This window comes from Lepidochelys kempii, chromosome 10 (assembly GCF_965140265.1).
Source record: "Lepidochelys kempii isolate rLepKem1 chromosome 10, rLepKem1.hap2, whole genome shotgun sequence".
NCBI classification, from domain to species: Eukaryota; Metazoa; Chordata; order Testudines; family Cheloniidae; genus Lepidochelys; species Lepidochelys kempii.
This window is the reverse complement of record NC_133265.1, coordinates 21,167,186-21,186,314: the sequence shown is the minus strand read 5'-3', so window position 1 is coordinate 21,186,314 and position 19,129 is coordinate 21,167,186. Positions and strand designations below refer to the sequence as shown.

Here is a 19,129-nt window from a genome sequence, read left to right as displayed (position 1 = left end):
TTGACTTGTTATACTGCTCTATGTACTATACACTGAAATGTAAGTACAATATTTATATTGCAGTTGATGTTATAATTATATGGTTAAAATGAAAAAGTAAGCAATTTTTCAGTAAGTGGATGCTGTGACACTTTTGTATTTTTTTGTCTGATTTTATAAGCAAATAGTTTTTGAGAGGTGAAACTTGGGGAGGAGGGTACACAAGACCTCAAGAAAATCAGCCTCCTCAAAGGGGTACAGTAGTCTGGACTCCGGAAAGGTTGAGAGCCACTGCTGTAGTGTGTAGTCTACTATATATGGCACTGGGCCTGGATTCTATTCCTATCTCTACTGCTATCCTGCTAGATAACCTTGAACAAGTCACTTCTCCTTTCTGTACTTTTGTTTCCCTTCCCAACTTTTGTCTGTCTTGTCTATTTATGTTCTAAAGCTCTTCAGGGCAGGTAATGTCCTACGGGGTGTGTATACAGTACCTACCAGCAGTTTGGACACAGCACATACAGAAAGAACTCCTCCTCCCTCCCAGTCTTTGTGTGACTACTTAATCTGCTGCTGAGCTCAAAGCAAAATGAGGCAATGCTGACTTGGGCTGCTGTCTACTGTGCTGTACAATTTCTAAGGCCTCCAAGACGGCCTCATTACAAGCAAGACTTCTCAGAGGCCTCGGATCCTGGAAAGGGGTCAGTGAGCGCACCAGGTGGATATGGGGGTCAGAGTGAGAGAGGTTGTGCCTTTGGTTTTAAAAACAAAAAGAATTTAAACAGATGCTTTGTAGAGCTGCATAGCATCTTGAATAAAAAGATGTTAGGAGAAAAGGGAACAGTGAACTGAACTGAAAACCAGTTGTAAAGGAAGCATGAGCCTGAGGGGAGTGTTGTTAGGTTGCCTGCCGGTGCTTTCAGGGAGAAACCGATTCACTGTGTTTCACAAATAAGGAGACAGTTGAACCACAGAAACTTCCACATCCCTTTATACTTTAATTTAAAAACAGACGACACTGGGGGCGGCGGCAGAGTCAGCTCCTGTCTCACGCGCCCACGCTTTGGCTTTCACACACGAGCCATCCAGCTGGGCACGGCAGGCCCGCGCTCCGGCTGCCTCCCTGCAAAAGCTGGCAGTGGTGAGGTCAGCTCAGGGTGTTTTCACTCGGTGCCATGACACGGCGCTGAAAACGCCCGAGCGAAGGTCCAAACTGCCCGAGCCAGGTAGGGCTCGTCCCGCTGTCTCCCCTTTGCTCCCCCCGTGGCTGACCCCCTCCTCCACCGTCCCACGCTCCCTTCGGGCCCCGCCCCTCGTGCGGTGGCGTCGCCTCCCCTCCTAGCCGGCCCGGCCCCAGCGCTGGGTCCCGGGTTTCCCGAGCCTGCAGCGGAGCAGCCACCTGGCGTTTCGGGACGCGGCCGCAGTTAGGCGGACGCTATGGCCGAGGAGCGGGACGTGTTTCCGAGAGCCCGGGGCAGGACGCTGAGCGCCTTTCGTGAAGGTACGCGGCCGCCCGGCCCAGCACGGGGAAGGGAGGCGGCTGGGGCTCGGCACCCGGCGGAACGTTGGTGCGGCGCGCGCGGGTTTCAGCCGGGCTCTTGTCACCGGTGCGCTACCAGGCTTTGGGGGGGAACGGAACGGGCGGTGCGCAGGCCCCGCCTGGCGGGGGGCTGGGGGAGCCAGGGGCGGGGGTGAGGGTCCTGGAGAGCGTGCAGGCGGGTTGGCTGCGGGGTGGGGCTGGCCGCTGGGAAAGGGGGCCGCCGAGCGGCGGAAGGTTACGGCTGTGAACCGCGGCGGTTCGGTCGCTGTGGGGCCATGGTGGAGGGGGGTCACAGGCAGCCCCCGCCCGCCACTGCCCCGCAGGAGGGAGCTATGGGCAGCTGTGGCTGGGGGCGCTCCACGTACGCTCCCGCCCGCCGCGCTGAGGTGTCCTACAGCTGTGAACGATCAGCCACCAGTACCCCTTTTCTGTCAGATGACTCTTCAGTTCCCACGGCCCTGCTGCACTTGCTGCGGTGCCCCCACCCCGAGTGAATAACTCTGGAAGACACAAACACCAATCCATAATATCAAGTGTGAAATAAAGTTGGCCACTAAGTCTAGTAAGCTGCCTCCCACGGTAGTTCATGGCTGATGCGTTTGAGACTATTGACTGCCCCAGGCCCATTCATACCACCTCCTAGTAACGCTTAATTCTTTTCAGAGTAGCAGTGATCACTTTAGATAAGCTATTACCAGCAGGAGAGTGGGGTGGGGGGGAGAGAAAACCTTTTGAAGTGATAAACACCCATTTTTTCATGGTCTGTGTGTATAAAACATCCTCACTGCATTTTTCACTTTATGCATCTGATGAAGTGAGCTGTAGCTCATGAAAGCTTATGCTCAAATAAATTGGTTAGTCTCTAAGGCGCCATAAGTACTCCTTTTCTTTTTGCATGTTAGTCTGTATTCGCAAAAAGAACAAGAGGACTTGTGGCACCTTAGAGACTAACATTTATTTGAGCATAAGCTTTCGTGAGATATAGCTCACTTCATCGGATGTTACAAGTGTTTTCTTTTTGCCTCATATCATCTGGTAACTTGGTATTCTTCAAATAAATACTGCCAATAAAATCTTCTTTGAAATCAGTATTGATTTGGACTTACAAACTTGTGTTCATTGTTCATTTGCCATCTCTAGCTGTGATGTTTCCTTGTTCCAGACTTACTGTGTTTTTTTGAAAAAGGCTGAAGTTCAATGGAAGAAATGTTTAAATAATTAATAAAGTGCTGGAAAATGCAGATCCCAGGCTCCATAGGTCCAAGATTCTTCCATCTGAAAATGAAAAATATTTGTTCACATTTTGGGCTAGGGTTCCCAAATGTCCTTGTTAATCTGTTCCACAGACATTGTTCTGTTCATGAATCTCTCAACTACTTTGAGATGCCTCTAACCTATAATGTTATTTTGGCACAATATTTCTTCAAAAAACATGAAAACACTACCCATTGGCCTCATTTCCTTTTCTTATTGTTTCTTTTGCTAATCCACTCCTTTTGCATTCTATCCCAGAATTTTTTGGGTACTCCGCTTTCACACTGTTCGTTGTAAATGGATCCATATTGACTTTAGGCTCTGGGTTTTTTTTGTTTTTTGTTTTATACACATTTTCCTCCAAATTCCCTCTACACACACGAAATTGTGTCCCCAAATTCCTCATTGTTTAGAACAGTTGCAGTGTTTCAGTTAAGCTGCTTAGCCTTCTATAGTTTAGACAGCTAATTTTTCCAAAGAAATCACACATTTTTAAATGCTTGGTTTGTTTAATACAGTGTAGCGTAAACAATTTTTTTGGAATTTTATAGTGCAGTTTAAAAATGTGATCATACTTACCTAATGCCATAGCTAAGGCCCTACCAAATTCACCATTCACTTTGGTCAATTTCATGGTTGTAGGATTTTAAAAATTGTAGCTTTCATCTATTTAAATCTGAAATTTCATGGTGTTGTAATTGTAGGAATCCTGACCCAAAAAGAAGTGGGGTGTGTGGGCGGGGGTGGGTCGCGGTACTACTACCCTTACTTCTGCGCTACTGCTGCTGGCGGCACTGCCTTCCGAGCTGGGCAGCTGGAGAGCAGTGGCTCCTGGCAGGGAGCCCAGCTCTGAAGGCAGAGCTACTGCCAGCAGCATCACAGAAGTCGATGGCATGGTACGGTTGTCACGGGTTCCCCTGAGATGCCACCTGGAACTGTGGTACCACTGAGCCCCTGAACCATCAGCCTCTGTACTTGTCTTGCACTGTGTAAAACAAAGCCTTCAACTTCTTCGCATGCTTAAAAATGGCCCAAAATCTGATGATGCAAGATTTCACATCTTTCATTTCTTCTGTAGCAGTAGCTGTTGACAGCACAATGTTAATCTGATGAGCAAGACAGGTAATATGTAGCAACTCTGGTTTCTGATTAAGTTTAATTTCCTGTACAAACTTAGCCATGTAGGAAGCCAAATCTGTGTTAGTTGTGGCCACATTTTACCAAGTTAGTTGGTACATCTCAAACATGTCAGTTACTGCTGTGTCGACAAAACGGGTGTCAGCAGAGGGAATGAGTGTCACATCAGCACAAAATAATTCCCTTTGAAATAAAAAAATAAAAGGCCAAGAATTGGACGGTCCAAAGCATCAGGAGACTTGTCAAAAATCAGACTAGACGCCACAGTTCCATCAGTTCATTCCATCAGTTTAGATACTAAAGCATAATTTTCTTTCAGATATTTATAAGTTGCACAAATTCATCAATAGGCTCCTCTGCAATTAACAGTGGTAGTCTGGCAAAACAAAAAGCATGCACAAATTCATTGACACAATCCTACTGTGTCCGCTCTTTCATTAAAACCCTGATGAAGCTCCTGATACTGAGTGCTTATCCCAAAGCTCACTCTTTTCTTTAAGAAGAAATGTTGCTTGCTTTCGACCTGCTCCTTTATTCTGTCAGCACGAGCACGGACCTCAATGCTGCAGTAGTTGCAGCGCAGTGCATCCTCTTCACTCCAGTCTTTACTTTTCTTGAAAATTTCTAAGCACAGATTTTCTTGTTGGTATTCAGGCACAGATTTGCATTTTTGTCCCACATTTTCCTTATCTTTATCTGTGGAGGATTGATTGATTTACATTCAGCACCTCACTAAATGGATGCAAAGAAATAGGCGGGAAGAGTCTCCTTGTGAGCCAATCATACTGCAATATTAACATTGGGTTTTTTTGTTTTTTTTTCTGACTTCCGTCAGTGTTTTACACTGAGAAACTGTTTCCGTCTCAGAGCTGCAGGACACAGCAATCACTTAAAGCATTAGTGTTTAAAAAAAATAAGTACCCGAAAAAATATTGAGCAGATTGACTAAACTGGTGTAAATCAGTTAAAACTGAACTCCTTTAATTTAAAAAAAACCCTGGTAATTTATTGGTGAAAATCAGTAAAAACTGAAAACATGGAACACTAAGAATAGCTTCCAGAAACAAAAGTTTATCCTCCTCCTTATTGATTAAAACTCAGTTCAAAACTTTTACACTTTTTTTTTTTTTTGGCTGCACCCAGCACATGTTTGTGGAGAAGCTATTATATCCGTTTCTCATGACTACATGTGGGGATTAGTGATGTTTCAGTACATTGTTCAGACACTGGCCTTATTTGAGACTGGAGCATTACAGCCACCATGGAGATGGAGAGCCAATTTTTAATTCTCTGGACTCTGCTAAATTATATGATGATCAACTAAGATGGAAAGAATGCTCACTAATGTGGAATCTCTAGTCATTTGATGCTCTCCCTTTGAATAACCCTTGTGTTTATGTTATTCTATAACCTACCCAAAGGGGCATGACAAATGTACCTGACCTCCACTAGCATTGAGGATTAAAACAACTGCTAGAGATTGTGCACTCTCAAAAAAGCCATTGCCTGGTGCAGTTTTGAAGGAACAAAACTGCTATACAGTATTTAATTGTAGTATTGTCCATGAACATTTGATTTATGAAGAATCTTTCTTCACACAGGGTTTTTCAGAGGTTTACACTAAACTGGTGCAAACTGTGTGTGAAGAGTGGTTTATCTTGGATTATTTTAAATGTGTTCCTAATCAATTTAAACTACACTATAATAAGGCTGTCTTAAACCAAAATACAGCCTTTTGCATTTAGTGTAACCAAATTAGTTTATAATTGCACCCAGTATTAATTAAGAATTAGTAAACTGGTGGAGCTCTGTGTAAATTAGCCCTATTTCTTTTTTGGAAAAAGAAACTTACTACTTGGATTGACCAAATAGCAGAAAAAAGTGTTTGAATATATTATGTACTGATCTTCATTGTTGTGTACTATGTAGCTGAACTAATACCACAAACATATAGCTATTGATTAATTTTCATGGCATTGTTGAATAATTTAGTCAAACCACACAGTAACCAAATACTGTTTGCCCATCCCTGTTTATTACATCTCATAGATATTAAGGTCAGAAGGGACCATTATGATCATCTACTCTGACCTCCTGCACAATGCAGGCCACAGAATCTCACCCACCCACTCCTGCAATAAACCTCTCACCTATGTTTAAGCTATTGAAGTCCTCAAATCATGGTTTAAAGACTTTAAGATGCAGAGAATCCTCCAGCAAGTGACCCATGCTACAGAGGAAGGTGAAAACCCCAGGGCCTCTTCCAATCTGCCCTGGAGGAAAATTCCTTCCCAACCCCAAATATGGCAATCAGCTGAACATGAGCTTGTGGGCAAGATTCACCAGACAGATACCCAGGAAATAGTTCTCTGTAGTAACTCAGATTCCACCCCATCTAACATCCCATCACAGGCCATTGTGTTGGATCATATTAAAGAAGTTCTGTATTAAAATCACAAATGAGTTTGATTCTCCATAGTTTAAATTCCAGGGTATTACTAATTAAGAGGTCTCTTGGTGTTTGGTACTGTTTCTCTCCCTCTATGTGTGAAACTTGCAAGCTGCTAATTGTGTTAGTACATTCTAAGACAGAGTCTGTTCTCAAAGCAATTCTTTGTAACAACAACTACTCACACAGAGAGAGACTCAAAGCAATACTCTGTAACAACAGAAACAGCACCCAGAGACTCCCCGCCCTTTTGTTGTATTCTTCTCACTTTAACAATTGTGATTAAAATAGATATAGAGGATGTATGTGGATGGATGCTTGGTGTGGATAATAACTGAATGATCAGGGAGGTGCCAGCCTAAGAATCTAGTGTCCAATGGCTGAAGAAGGCGTCAAGTGGAAATAACCAGAGGACCCCCGGAGGGCAGACTGGAATCCACCCAACAGCCTCAAGAATGGGAGAACCAAAGAACAAGATAACATCTGGCAGCACGGAGCCGTCAGGAATGTGCCATCTGCTGATTGATTCAGCAACAGCATGATGAAGCAATTACCATAGACTGGCATAGGAAGAAATTCCTATAAAAATGGACTCTAGAAAGTGAGAACTTTGGGGTCTGATTCTGCAAACCAATTTCCAGGAGCATCAGATGAGCATCTGACAAGGCCCTGCTCCCTCCTAATGTCCAGGCCACCTGACCAGTGGCTTGGCATGAGCAACTCTAAGGCTGGTAACTATGATAACAACCTTGCAGAACCTGTGTGTGGGTATGAATGAATGTATGAATAAATATGAAATTGAATGGAATGTTATAGCTATAACTAACTGCTTACTATGAGTCTTTTTGTATTCACAATAAATGTGGCATTTTGCCTTTTCCCCTTTAATAAGATCCTGATGGTTTTTATTTTTTTGGTATAACAATTGGGCCTATTTACCATGAATAGTTAAAGATCAATTAATTGCCAAAACCATGTTATCCCATCATACCATCTCCTCCATAAACTTATCGAGTTTAATCTTGAAGCCAGATAGGTCTTTTGCCCCCACTGCTTCCCTTGGAAGGTTATTCCAGAACTTCACTCCTCTGATGGTTGGAAACCTTCGTCTAATTTCAAGTCTAAACTTCCCGATGGCCATTTTATATCCATTTGTTCTTGTGTCGACATTGGTACTGAGCTTAAATAATTCCTCTCCCTCTCTGGTATTTATCCCTCTGATATATTTATAGAGAGCAATCATATCCCCTCAACCTTCTTTTGGTTAGGCTAAACAAGCCAAGTTCCTTGAGTCTCCTTTTATAAGGCAGGTTTTCCATTCCTCAGATCATCTTAGTAGCCCTTCTCTGTACCTGTTCCAGTTTGAATTCATCCTTCTTAAACATGGGAGACCAGAACTGCACACAGTATTCCAGATGAAGTCTCACCAGTGCCTTGTATAACAGTACTAACACCTCCTTATCTCTACTGGAAATACCTCTCCTGATGCATCCCAAGACCACATTAGCTTTTTTCACAGCCATATCACATTGGCGGCTCATAGTCATCCTGTGGTCAACCAATACTCCAAGGTCCTTCTCCTCCTCCGTTACTTCTAATTGATGCATCCCCAGCTTACAACTAAAATTCTTGTTGTTAATCCCTAAATGCATGACCTTGCACTTCTCACTATTAATTTTCATCCTATTACTATTACTCCAGTTTACAAGGTCATCCAGATCCTCCTGTATGATATCCCGGTCCTTCTCTAAATTGGCAATACCTCCCAGCTTTGTATCATCCGCAAAGTTTATTAGCACACTCCCACTTTTTGTGACGAGGTTAGTAATAAAAAGATTGGTCCCAAAACCGATCCCTGAGGAACTCCACTGGTAACCTCCCTCCAGTCTGACAGTTCATGTTTCAGTATGACCCGCTGTAGTCTCCCTTTTAACCAATTCTTTATCCACCTTTCAATTTTCATATTGATCCCTATCTTTTCCAATTTAACTAATTCCCCATGTGTATCAAACGCCTTACTGAAATCTAGGTAAATTAGATTCACTGCGTTTCCTTTGTCTAAAACATCTGTTCCTTTCTCAAAGAAGGAGATCACCAGGTTGGTTTGGCACGATCTACCTTTTGTAAAACCATGTATTTTGTCCCATTTACCTCAATGTCCTTAACTACTTTCTCCTTCAAAATCTTTTCCAAGACCTTGCCTACGACAGATGTCAAACTAACAGGCCTATAGTTACCCGGATCACTTTCTCCCCCCCCCACCCCCCGTTTCTTAAAAATAGGTACTGTTAGCAATTCTCTAGTCATACGGTACAACCCCTGAGTTTACAGATTCATTAAAAATTCTTCCTAATGGGCTTGCAATTTCATGTGCCAATTTCTTCAATATTCTTGGATGAAGATTATCTAGGTTCCCCGATTTAGTCCCATTAAGCTGTTTGAGTTTCGCTTCTACCTCAGATATGGTAATATCTACCTCCATATCCTCATTCCCATTTTTCATGCTACCATTATCCCTAAGATCCTCATTAGCCTTATTAAAGACTGAGGCAAACTATTTGTTTAGATATTGGGCCTTGCCTAGATTATCCTTAACCTCCACTCCATCCTCAGTGTTTAGCGGTTCCACTTCTTCTTTCTTTGTTTTCTTCTTATTTATATGGCTATAGAACCTTTTACTATTGGTTTTAATTCCTTTTGCAAGGTCCAACTCTACTTGACTTTTAGCCTGTCTCACTTTATCTCTACATATTCTGGCCTCAATAAGGTAGCTTTCCTTGCTGATCCCTCCCATCTTCCACTCCCTGTATGCTTTCTGCTTTTTTTCTTAATCACCTCTCTGAGATGCTTGGTCTACAACTCCTGCCTATGAATTTTTTCCCCTTTCTTGGGATGCAGGCTTCCAGTAGCTTCTGCAGCTTATACTTGAAGTAATCCCAGGCCTCCTCTGCCTTTAGATCCATAAATTCTTCAGTCCAATCCACTTCCCTAACTAATTTCCTTAATTTTTGAAAGTCAGCCCTTTTGAAATCAGAAACCCTAGTCACAGATTTATTTTTGTTTATCCTTCCGTTCAGTTTGAACTGAATTAGCTCATGATCACTTGAACCAAGGTTGTCCCCTACAACCATTTCTTCTATGAGGTCCTCACTACTCACCAAATCTAAAATGGCATCCCCTCTAGTCAGTTCAGCAACTATTTGATGAAGGAATCCATCAGCTATTGCATCTAGGAAAATCTGACCCCTATTATTATTACTAGCACTTGTCCTCCAGTCTATATCTGGGAAGTTAAAGTCTCTTATGATCACACAATTTCCATTAGTATTTACTTCATTAAAAACATTAAAGAGGGCTCTATCCATATCCAAATTGGATCCTGGCGGTCGATAGCACACCCCAAGCACTATCCCAGGGGAGGCTCTAGTAGTTTCCTTCCCCAATGTGATTTTTGCCCAGATGGACTGTATTCCATCCATTCCATCGCTTCTTATTTCTTTACATTCTACCTCATCCTTGATATACAATGCTACTTCACCACCTTTACCTTTATTTCTGTCTTTCCTAAACAGCACATTCCCTTCAATACTTGTAGCCCAGTCATGACGACTATTCCACCAGGTTTCTGTTATCCCTATAATATCTGGTTTCACTTCCTGCACCAGTAGCTCTAGTTCCTCCATTTTGTTACCTAGGCTCCTTGCATTGGTGAACAAACATCTTAATTTTTGCTGTTTGGCCTCACTCACAATCTATACCCAATTAGGCACAGACATTCTACAGCCAGTATGACCTATTAGACTGGTATCCACACTGCCCTTCCTCCTTATGTCCATTCTCCTACCCACGGCTGTATCCTTCCTTACTTTTTTTTCTTCCCTCTCAATACTAAAATCCGGCATGGACATTACCTGGACGTCTCCCCCAAATTCCTAATTTAAAGCTCTCTTACTCAGAGAGCTTCGCCTTCCTCTGTAGCATGGGGCATGGGTCACTTGCTGGAGGATTCTCTGCTCCTTGAAGTCTTTAAACTACGATTTGAGGACTTCAATAGCACAGATATAGGTGTGAGGTGTTTTTTTTTGTAGGAGTGATGGGTGAAATTCTGTGGCCTGCGTTGTGCAGGAGGTCAGACTAGATGATCATAATGGTCCCTTCTGACCTAAATGTCTGTGAATCTATGAATCTAGTTGTGATATACCTTCTTTTCCTTTCTGGCTTCACTCAATTTCTTCTTCTTTTTTCTTTCTTATAATAGGTGATGATGGTATAACTCTTTTTTCCTGCATCATTTCAGTTTCTTTCCTCTGTTTGTTCGCAATCCTTTCTTTCCTCTGTTCGCATTCCCGTATGTCTTTCCCTTTCTCCATTATAAGTTCTTCTGCCGCTTCTCCTCCTAGAATCTCTCTGTATACTGAACTTCTCTTTTTCTAATGTATCCCAACAGTCTCTCTGTCCCCATATCACCACTCACACCAATACATGTCAATTGATGACAATACATGACAATTTAAGTCATGGGAACTTTCAGTCATCTATAAGGTAGAGGACTAAATTTACTAGCCAGCAACCAATTAGTATGAAAAAAGTAGACGTCCTTGTTGTTAGGTGATGAGCCAACTCTGTAGCTCAAATTGTTGAAAAAGGGGTGGGTGCTGGGATTCTTTCTTTGACCCCGTTCAGGTGGTTCATTTTTGTGTAAACCTCTGTTTAGTATGTGTCTGAGAAAATTGAAGCCTTCAGCCTTCTCTAGCTTCTGGAAAAGAGAAGTACTTTCTCCTTGTTCCTCTGGGCTGCTGGATGGGCATTTCTGATTACTTTTCCCAGAGACTCCACTTTTGTATTCTCCTGTAGTGCTTGCCTCCTGTGTTGCTCAGAGCTTTCCAGAGCAGCAGTGAAACTGACTTGATTCTTATCAGTTGCACAACTGCCTACAGGGTTCTCACTGGCACCAGTGAAAACTGAGAGGAATTTGGTCTGGTTTCATTGTGTAGCAGAATGGAGAAACTTTGAGCAGGAGCAAGCAGCACCAGAGAGCCTGACCTGGGAAAGCTTCCTACTCCTCCAAACTGAGTAGCTGTTTCAAACCCTCCTTTTCCTTACTAAGTCACAGAACATGTCTGCTGAGTTAGAACCCTTAGAGTTGCAGGCTTCCTTAACTCCTCTTTATAGCGTTTCACTTTAAAAAATCTAAGTTGATTTCTCTGCCTAAACAAGGTCTTCGATGCAGCACGTAAACTGATTTTTATGACAGTTGTATTTCTCATTTTCCATGCAAGACACATGAAATAAAAACCTAAATTATGTTGTGTCATTCAGCCAGTTCCAAAAGGGTTCCATAGAAAACAGATGGATTGATTGATCATTTCACTTCTCTGAATAAAAACCTGTCTGAATGAGTTTTCTAATTTGCAAATGTGAAAGGTTTTCAGATTTAAAAACATTTCAGATTTAAAAACTAATGGCTAAAGGTTTTCAGTCTCTGTAAAACGTGAGATTTAGAGGTCTTATTAATGTACAAGAGAGGACGATGACTATATGAATTGATGACGTTAGCAGACTATAAATTATTTTATTTAACAATTACATTTTAAATTAATTGTAATGTAGGAACCTACGTTTGGCAAAGGGATGTGGGTCTAATGGCAGCAGTTAATAACTTAGAACTGATCCTGACATCTCTTGCTTTTGCTGTTGAAGGAGAGGAAAGTGGAATGGCGTACGTTAAGAATAGCAGTTACTTTTCCCAGTCTGTGTTTCAGTTTCAATGTTGTTAAACAATTTATTTTTTAAGTGTTTCCTCCTAAAGGATCCCCAAATCAAATCACTTATTTAGTTGGTTAAATATGGGTTTGAGCCTATTTTTTTTTAAATTTTTGTCTTTGATTTTTAAGGTCTTTTATCTGAAAAAACTGACTTGTTGTAGGTTGCCTAGAAATCAATGTAGCTACCATGGAAGGATGAAGTTCTGAGCTGACCTTGATAACATTTGAATCTGTAGTTCCAGGGATGCTGAGCATGTTTCTACACTAGCCTTTTATTATATTTTAATTCCACTATTGCAGTTACACAACATAATAGTTGGAACTGTGGTAACCCTGGTCAGAGAGAGTTCTGGTGGAAATACAGTTCTCCTTGTTCTGCAGTACTATAGTGGTAGAATGTGTGGGTTTTTCATCATGAATTTAATAAAAACAAACCCACCCACTTGTATAATAAACAAGCTCCAGGACTTCAGGCAGCTACGAGTGAATGTTTTAATTGTAGATATTCATAGATTCATAGATATTAAGGTCAGAAGGGACCATTATGATCATCTAGTCTGACCTCCTGCACAACGCAGGCCACCGAATCTCACCCACCCACTCCTGCGAGAAACCTTCACCTATGTCTGAGCTACTGAAGTCCTCATATATATTAAAGCAAGGATAAAACTAAAAGGGGTAAGACAAAGGGCTTGTCTACACCACAGGTTATGTTGGTACAACTTATGTCGCTCAGGGATGTAAATAAGTTACACCGACCTAAACGCTGGTGTCATAAATATAAAGGGAAGGGTAAACCCCTTTGAAATCCCTCCTGGCCAGGGGAAAGCTCCTCTCACCTGTAAAGGGTTAAGAAGCTAAAGGTAACCTTGCTGGCACCTGACCAAAATGGCCAATGAGGAGACAAGATACTTTCAAAAGCTGGGAGGAGGGAGAGAAACAAAGGGTCTGCGTCTGTCTGTATGCTGGTTTCTGCCAGGGATAGACCAGGAATGGAGCCTTAGAACTTTTAGTAAGTAATCTAGCTAGGTATGTGTTAGATTATGATTTCTTTAAATGGCTGAGAAAAGAATTGTGCTGAATAGAATAACTATTTCTGTCTGTGTATCTTTTTTGTAACTTAAGGTTTTGCCTAGAGGGGTTCTCTATGTTTTTGAATCTAATTACCCTGTAAGATATCTACCATCCTGATTTTACAGGGGGGATTTCTTTATTTCTATTTACTTCTATTTTTTATTAAAAGTCTTCTTGTAAAAAACTGAATGCTTTTTCATTGTTCTCAGATCCAAGGGTTTGGGTCTGTGGTCACCTATGCAAATTGGTGAGGCTTTTTATCCAACATTTCCCAGGAAAGGGGGGTGCAAGTGTTGGGAGGATTGTTCATTGTTCTTAAGATCCAAGGGTCTGGGTCTGTAGTCACCTAGGCAAATTGGTGAGGCTTTTTACCAAACCTTGTCCAGGAAGTGGGGTGCAAGGTTTTGGGAAGTATTTTGGGGGGAAGGACGCGTCCAAACAGCTCTTCCCCAGTAACCAGTATTAGTTTGGTGGTGGTAGCGGCCAGTCCAAGGATAACGGGTGTAATATTTTGTACCTTGGGGAAGTTTTTGACCTAAGCTGGTAAAGATAAGCTTAGGAGGTTTTTCTTGCAGGTCCCCACATCTGTACCCTAGAGTTCAGAGTGGGGGAGGAACCTTGACAGCTGGTGTGTACAGCGCTGTGTCAGGAGAGCTTCAGTGCAGCTGCACCACGTAGTGCTTCTAGTGTAGACTAGTCAGACATACCTTAAAGAAGAGCATAAAAAGGAGAAACCCAGCTGCAGTAGTCCAAAACCAAACACTTGGAATGCAAGGAAATGTCTGTAGACAATCAGGGCAGCAACAGTATACTTTTGAAAAGTTTGTACTGTAGTTTAGAGAAAAGTTAAGACACCCACAGTCTCTTATCTGTAGCAGAATATGGTCTTAGCTATTCATGGATGAGTAATGAGAAATTTTTTCTTAGCCTGCTTTGGTATCTACATTATCTAAGTTTTTTTTTTGTGGTACCCATTACTGAGATATCCGAGGTACAAAAAATTAACTGAAACTACAAAAATCCTGTTCTTTCCCCTCCGTAAGTTTCTGGCCTTAAGCAGGGTGTTAAGGAAGCTGTACACATTTTAGTTTGCCTCCAGGCTCGTATATTTTTATTCTAGGCTTCAGTCAGGAGCCATTATGAACATCCTAAATTAAGGTTTCCATTTGACCCTTCTAATTCTCACTAATCACTTTGAGGTCCAATGTAAATGACCGAAGCTAGCAAATAAACAAACAAACAAAATAAACATGGGTACTGTTGCACAAAATACCATATTAATTTAAAAATGCAATTAAATTATGTATAATATTTCATAGTATACTAGTAAATGTTGTATAGCATTTTGAGGAGGAAAAGCAGTTCAGTCATAGTAATATGAGATTTCCCTATAATGCCATATTGTGGTAGTGGGGAGAGCCTTTTGTAAGTCTAAATAGTACAACTAAAATGTATGAGAGCAGGCTTGAAAAAAATTGCCAGAGGATTAAAACTACCAGCCCAAAGTTCAAGTGGGGGTGGGAGGTTATGTGCCTGGACCTCACTGCCAATTGACCGTATGAGTTTGTCTACACCACAGTTAGACTCCTGGAGCTGGCCTGTGCCAGCTGACTTGGCCTTCAGGCTGCAGGGCTGTTTAATTGCAGTGTAGCTTCCAGGCTCAGGCTGGAAGCGCAGGCTCTAAGGACCCAGTGAGGAGAGAGGGTCCCAGCCTGAGCCTAGGAAGGTTCCTGCCCAAGCCTCATGAGAGCAATTCAGCTGGCATGGGCCAGCCCAGAGCTGCTGGGAATGAGGAAAGAATGCTGCAATTCCTACTGGGTTGCTGTCCTGCATCCTATACAGGAGATGTGTCTCTAGCTAGCAAGAGCTTTGCACTAGTAAGTGAATTTTTCAAGCTTTCTCTAATAGGGTAAGAGCAAAAAGCATTTAACATAATAATTTAAGAGTATATTCCTCCTGACACCATAAAATGTTGTGTGCATTTTTTATTTAATTAAAAAGGCAATAATTGAAAATGAATCTCTTATGTTCCATGCTATTGAGCTATGTTGTAGTCCTGCAGTTTTAAGCAGCATTTGCTTTGTTGCTGGTACACTTTTTCTCTAGTCATCATACAGCCACATGTCAGCATTGCATAATTAGAATAAATAAAAATGCTCTAATCTATAGTAGGGAAATATTATGCTTGCGCTTACTCTATTAAAGTATTGTGCCTACTGTATTAAAGTGGCCTTCAATTAAAGAAAAAAGAATGAGGAGTACTTGTGGCATTTTAGAGACTAACAAATTTATTTGGGCATAAGCTTTCGTGGGCTAAAACCCACTTCATCAGATGCATGGAGTGGAAAATACAGTAGGAAGATAGATACACACACGCACGCAGAGAAAACATGAAAAGATGGGGGTGGCCTTACCAACTCTAACGAGATAAATCAATAAAGTGGGCTATTATCAGCAGGTGAAAAAAATCACGTTTATAGTGGTAATCGGGATGGCACATTTTAAACAGTTGACAAGAAGATGTGAGTAACAATAGGGGGAAAAAATTAGCATGGGGAAATAGGTTTTAGTTTGTGTAATGACCACCCATCGACTCCCAGTCTTTATTCAGGCCTAATTTGATGGTGTTCAGTATGCAAATTAATTCCAGTTCTGCAGTTTCTCGTTGGAGTCTGTTTTTGAAGTTTTTTGTTGAAGAATTTAAAGAAAGTTACCCTTCACCTTCGTGTTGATAATACAGGGAAAATTTCCTTTCCCTTTAGGATTTTACTAATATTTCATTTTTTTCTTTAAGATGATGAAGGTCAATGGAAAGCCCCTTTCTACTTCATCCAAGGAGCGGATCCTCAGTTTGGACTGATGAAAGCCTGGGCAATTGGTGACTGTGACAATGGAGGTGATGAATGGGAAGAGGAGATCAAATTAACAGAGCAAGCTGTGCAAGCCATTAACCAGTTAAACCCCAAGCCCAAGTTCTTTGTACTGTGTGGTGACCTCATACATGGTATGCCAGGTAAGACTGTTAATGTACACTGGTAATCGTATTCCCATTTTCTTTTTTTAATTTTTAGATGTGATATATAATTACCTGAAGTAGTATTCTGACCTCTTGTCAAGGTTCCTCCCCCACTCTGAACTCTAGGGTACAGATGTGGGGACCTGCATGAAAAACCTCCTAAGCTTATCTTTACCAGCTTAGGTCAAAACTTCCCCAAGGTACAAAATATTCCACCCGTCGTCCTTGGATTGGCCGCTACCACCACCAAACTAATACTGGTTACTGGGGAAGAGCTGTTTGGACGTGTCTTTCCCCCCAAAATACTTCCCAAAACCTTGCACCCCACTTCCTGGACAAGGTTTGGTAAAAAGCCTCACCAATTTGCCTAGGTGACTACAGACCCAGACCCTTGGATCTTAAGAACAATGAACAATCCTCCCAACACTTGCACCCCCCCTTTCCTGGGAAATGTTGGATAAAAAGCCTCACCAATTTGCATAGGTGACCACAGACCCAAACCCTTGGATCTGAGAACAATGAAAAAGCATTCAGTTTCTTACAAGAAGACTTTTAATAAAAATAGAAGTAAATAGAAATAAAGAAATCCCCCCTGTAAAATCAGGATGGTAGATATCTTACAGGGTAATTAGATTCAAAAACATAGAGAACCCCTCTAGGCAAAACCTTAAGTTACAAAAAAGATACACAGACAGAAATAGTCATTCTATTCAGCACAATTCTTTTCTCAGCCATTTAAAGAAATCATAATCTAACACATGCCTAGCTAGATTACTTACTAAAAGTTCTAAGACTCCATTTCTGGTCTATCCCCGGCAAAGACAGCATATAGACAGACACACAGACCCTTTGTTTCTCTCCCTCCTCCTAGCTTTGAAAGTATCTTGTCTCCTCATTGGTCATTTTGGTCAGGTGCCAGCGAGGTTACCTTTAGCTTCTTAACCCTTTACAGGTGAGAGGAGCTTTCCCCTGTCCAGGAGGGATTTCAAAGGGGTTTACCCTTCCCTTTATATTTATGACACCTCTCCAGTTGATTTCCTGTGCCATTCATGCGTGCTAGTTCTGCCTCTGTTAGTAACTTCTTCCTGTGGCTTAGAGAAAATTTGCTGTTAGAATGAAATAAAAATTTTAAGAGGATATGTAAAAGTTCTTTCACCAAAAGTATTACTTTCATAAACAGTATACGGACTCTAGCCAGGGGACACTCCAGAAACTAGCTATAATATGTCTGCTGCACTGTTGGAGGACTTCCAGTCACAAAATTAAATAATGCAATAACTGAATATAAAACTGATATGTTGGATTTCACCTTGTATGGGTATTTCCGGAAAGTCATTAACATAAAAAGGCTCTTAAGCCTCTGAAAAGAATTTTGTCGACTCAGGACTCATGTCCATATAACAAGTTCTGTCATAAGTAGCCCTCTTGTTAAAAATTTCAGAGGGACTAAGGACTGAATGGGCATAGAGCCTGATCTATCCTCTCATCTCTAGACGGTGTCTGTACAGATCAGGTTCGGGCAGGACAGAATGTGGAAATTTGTACACTGTCACCCCTGGAAATTTTTTTTGGTGGGGTGGGGGTTGGATAGTGGACTTTTCCAACCAGTATTATCTGTCTAGCACAGCGATACTCAGACTGGGTCTTGCAAACTGCAAGTGGCACGTTAATGTGTCTCCTGCAGCATGTGATATTAAAACGCTGTGTGATTTTATTATTAACCAGTCTAAGTTATTAACCAATCAGGATGCTTTTACTCTTGCTTTTTTTTTTTTTTACTTACCCAATTGTAGTTAATAAATAATAATCCTTGCTCAGTCATTTTTGCTGTGAGAATATATACAGGTATAAAAAACTAAATATTTCCCCTGTCACACTGTTTAAATATGAATATATAATACTATAGTAAATGACACAATGAAGTCACACTACTGTGACTCTTTTGGGTAATGTGGATCATTAATTTGACTCCTGAACCGCTGCGGTCGGACTATCACCAGTCTGGCATCTTTAATGAGCATAGGGCTCTGATTTATCGTAAAACGTAAGAAACAAATTTGTCAGAGTATGGCAAATTGTTATCAAATAGTCATCTCAATTACAAAATACATTAATGTTAAACTGAACAGATTGTAGAGCTAAGACTGCTTATGTTCTGAAAAGTGTATTTGTTATGCATTGTATAAATTTTGCCAGCAGCCTATTGCAATTTCCAAGTAGTAGCAGGAGAGAGCAGTTTCATTGGCCTTTCACCTTGTCTCATCTCTTCTTTCTGGAGTAAAGATAACTAGTAACTATAGGTAGTACAGGTATATCTTGCTTTGATCCTAACAATCCATTGTTTAAAATGTAAACATTTTTCTTAAATCAGTGAAGCAATATTCTGCACATCCGCTTCATGATTATTAGGCACTTTATGGAGAGTTAAGGAAATAGTCTATTAAAGGAAAGTGTAGCTCCTACTAGAACAGCTCTTTCATTGCTTTACATTGCTGTTTACATGTGTTTAAGTTTATACGAACGATTTACTGACACTTTTTATAAATACATTTTATAGCCAGTAATTTGTCTTTCTGTCTAAACTGAAAAGAGACAAAGATGCTAAAGTAAATACTTCTTTGGCTAAGAGACACCGTGTGCAGTATTCTTTGGATGTTTGCCCAAAAGGTCATTCAGACTTGCTTGAAGCAGCAAGTGGAATGGAAACGCAATCAGAAAAATATTCTAGAAAAGTACAAAGAAAAGGATTCTGGTCTAATCATAAATGAATGAACATAAAAATATGGATGCCTTGGAGGAACTGAAATTTTTGGTGGGGTCTTATATTTTTTTCCTAACATTTTCTTTCACTTATTTGTAGTAAGCTTTTGGAATAATCTTAAGTAAAAATTCTTTGAAAAGGCCAAATGAATGGA

General features: G+C 41.1%; 1 protein-coding gene across 2 annotated transcripts in view; it reads left to right on the top strand.

The window, feature by feature from the left end:
- The first annotated feature begins 1,211 nt into the window (after positions 1-1,211).
- Positions 1,212-19,129, top strand: part of CPPED1 (calcineurin like phosphoesterase domain containing 1) — an 85,722-nt gene continuing 67,804 nt past the window's right edge. For both annotated transcript variants that reach the window (XM_073362376.1, XM_073362375.1), the window contains exons 1-2: positions 1,212-1,480; positions 15,993-16,211. In XM_073362376.1, coding sequence (XP_073218477.1) covers positions 1,417-1,480; positions 15,993-16,211 — 283 coding nt within the window. In that variant the 5' untranslated portion in view covers positions 1,212-1,416. The remainder of the gene's footprint in view (positions 1,481-15,992; positions 16,212-19,129) is intronic.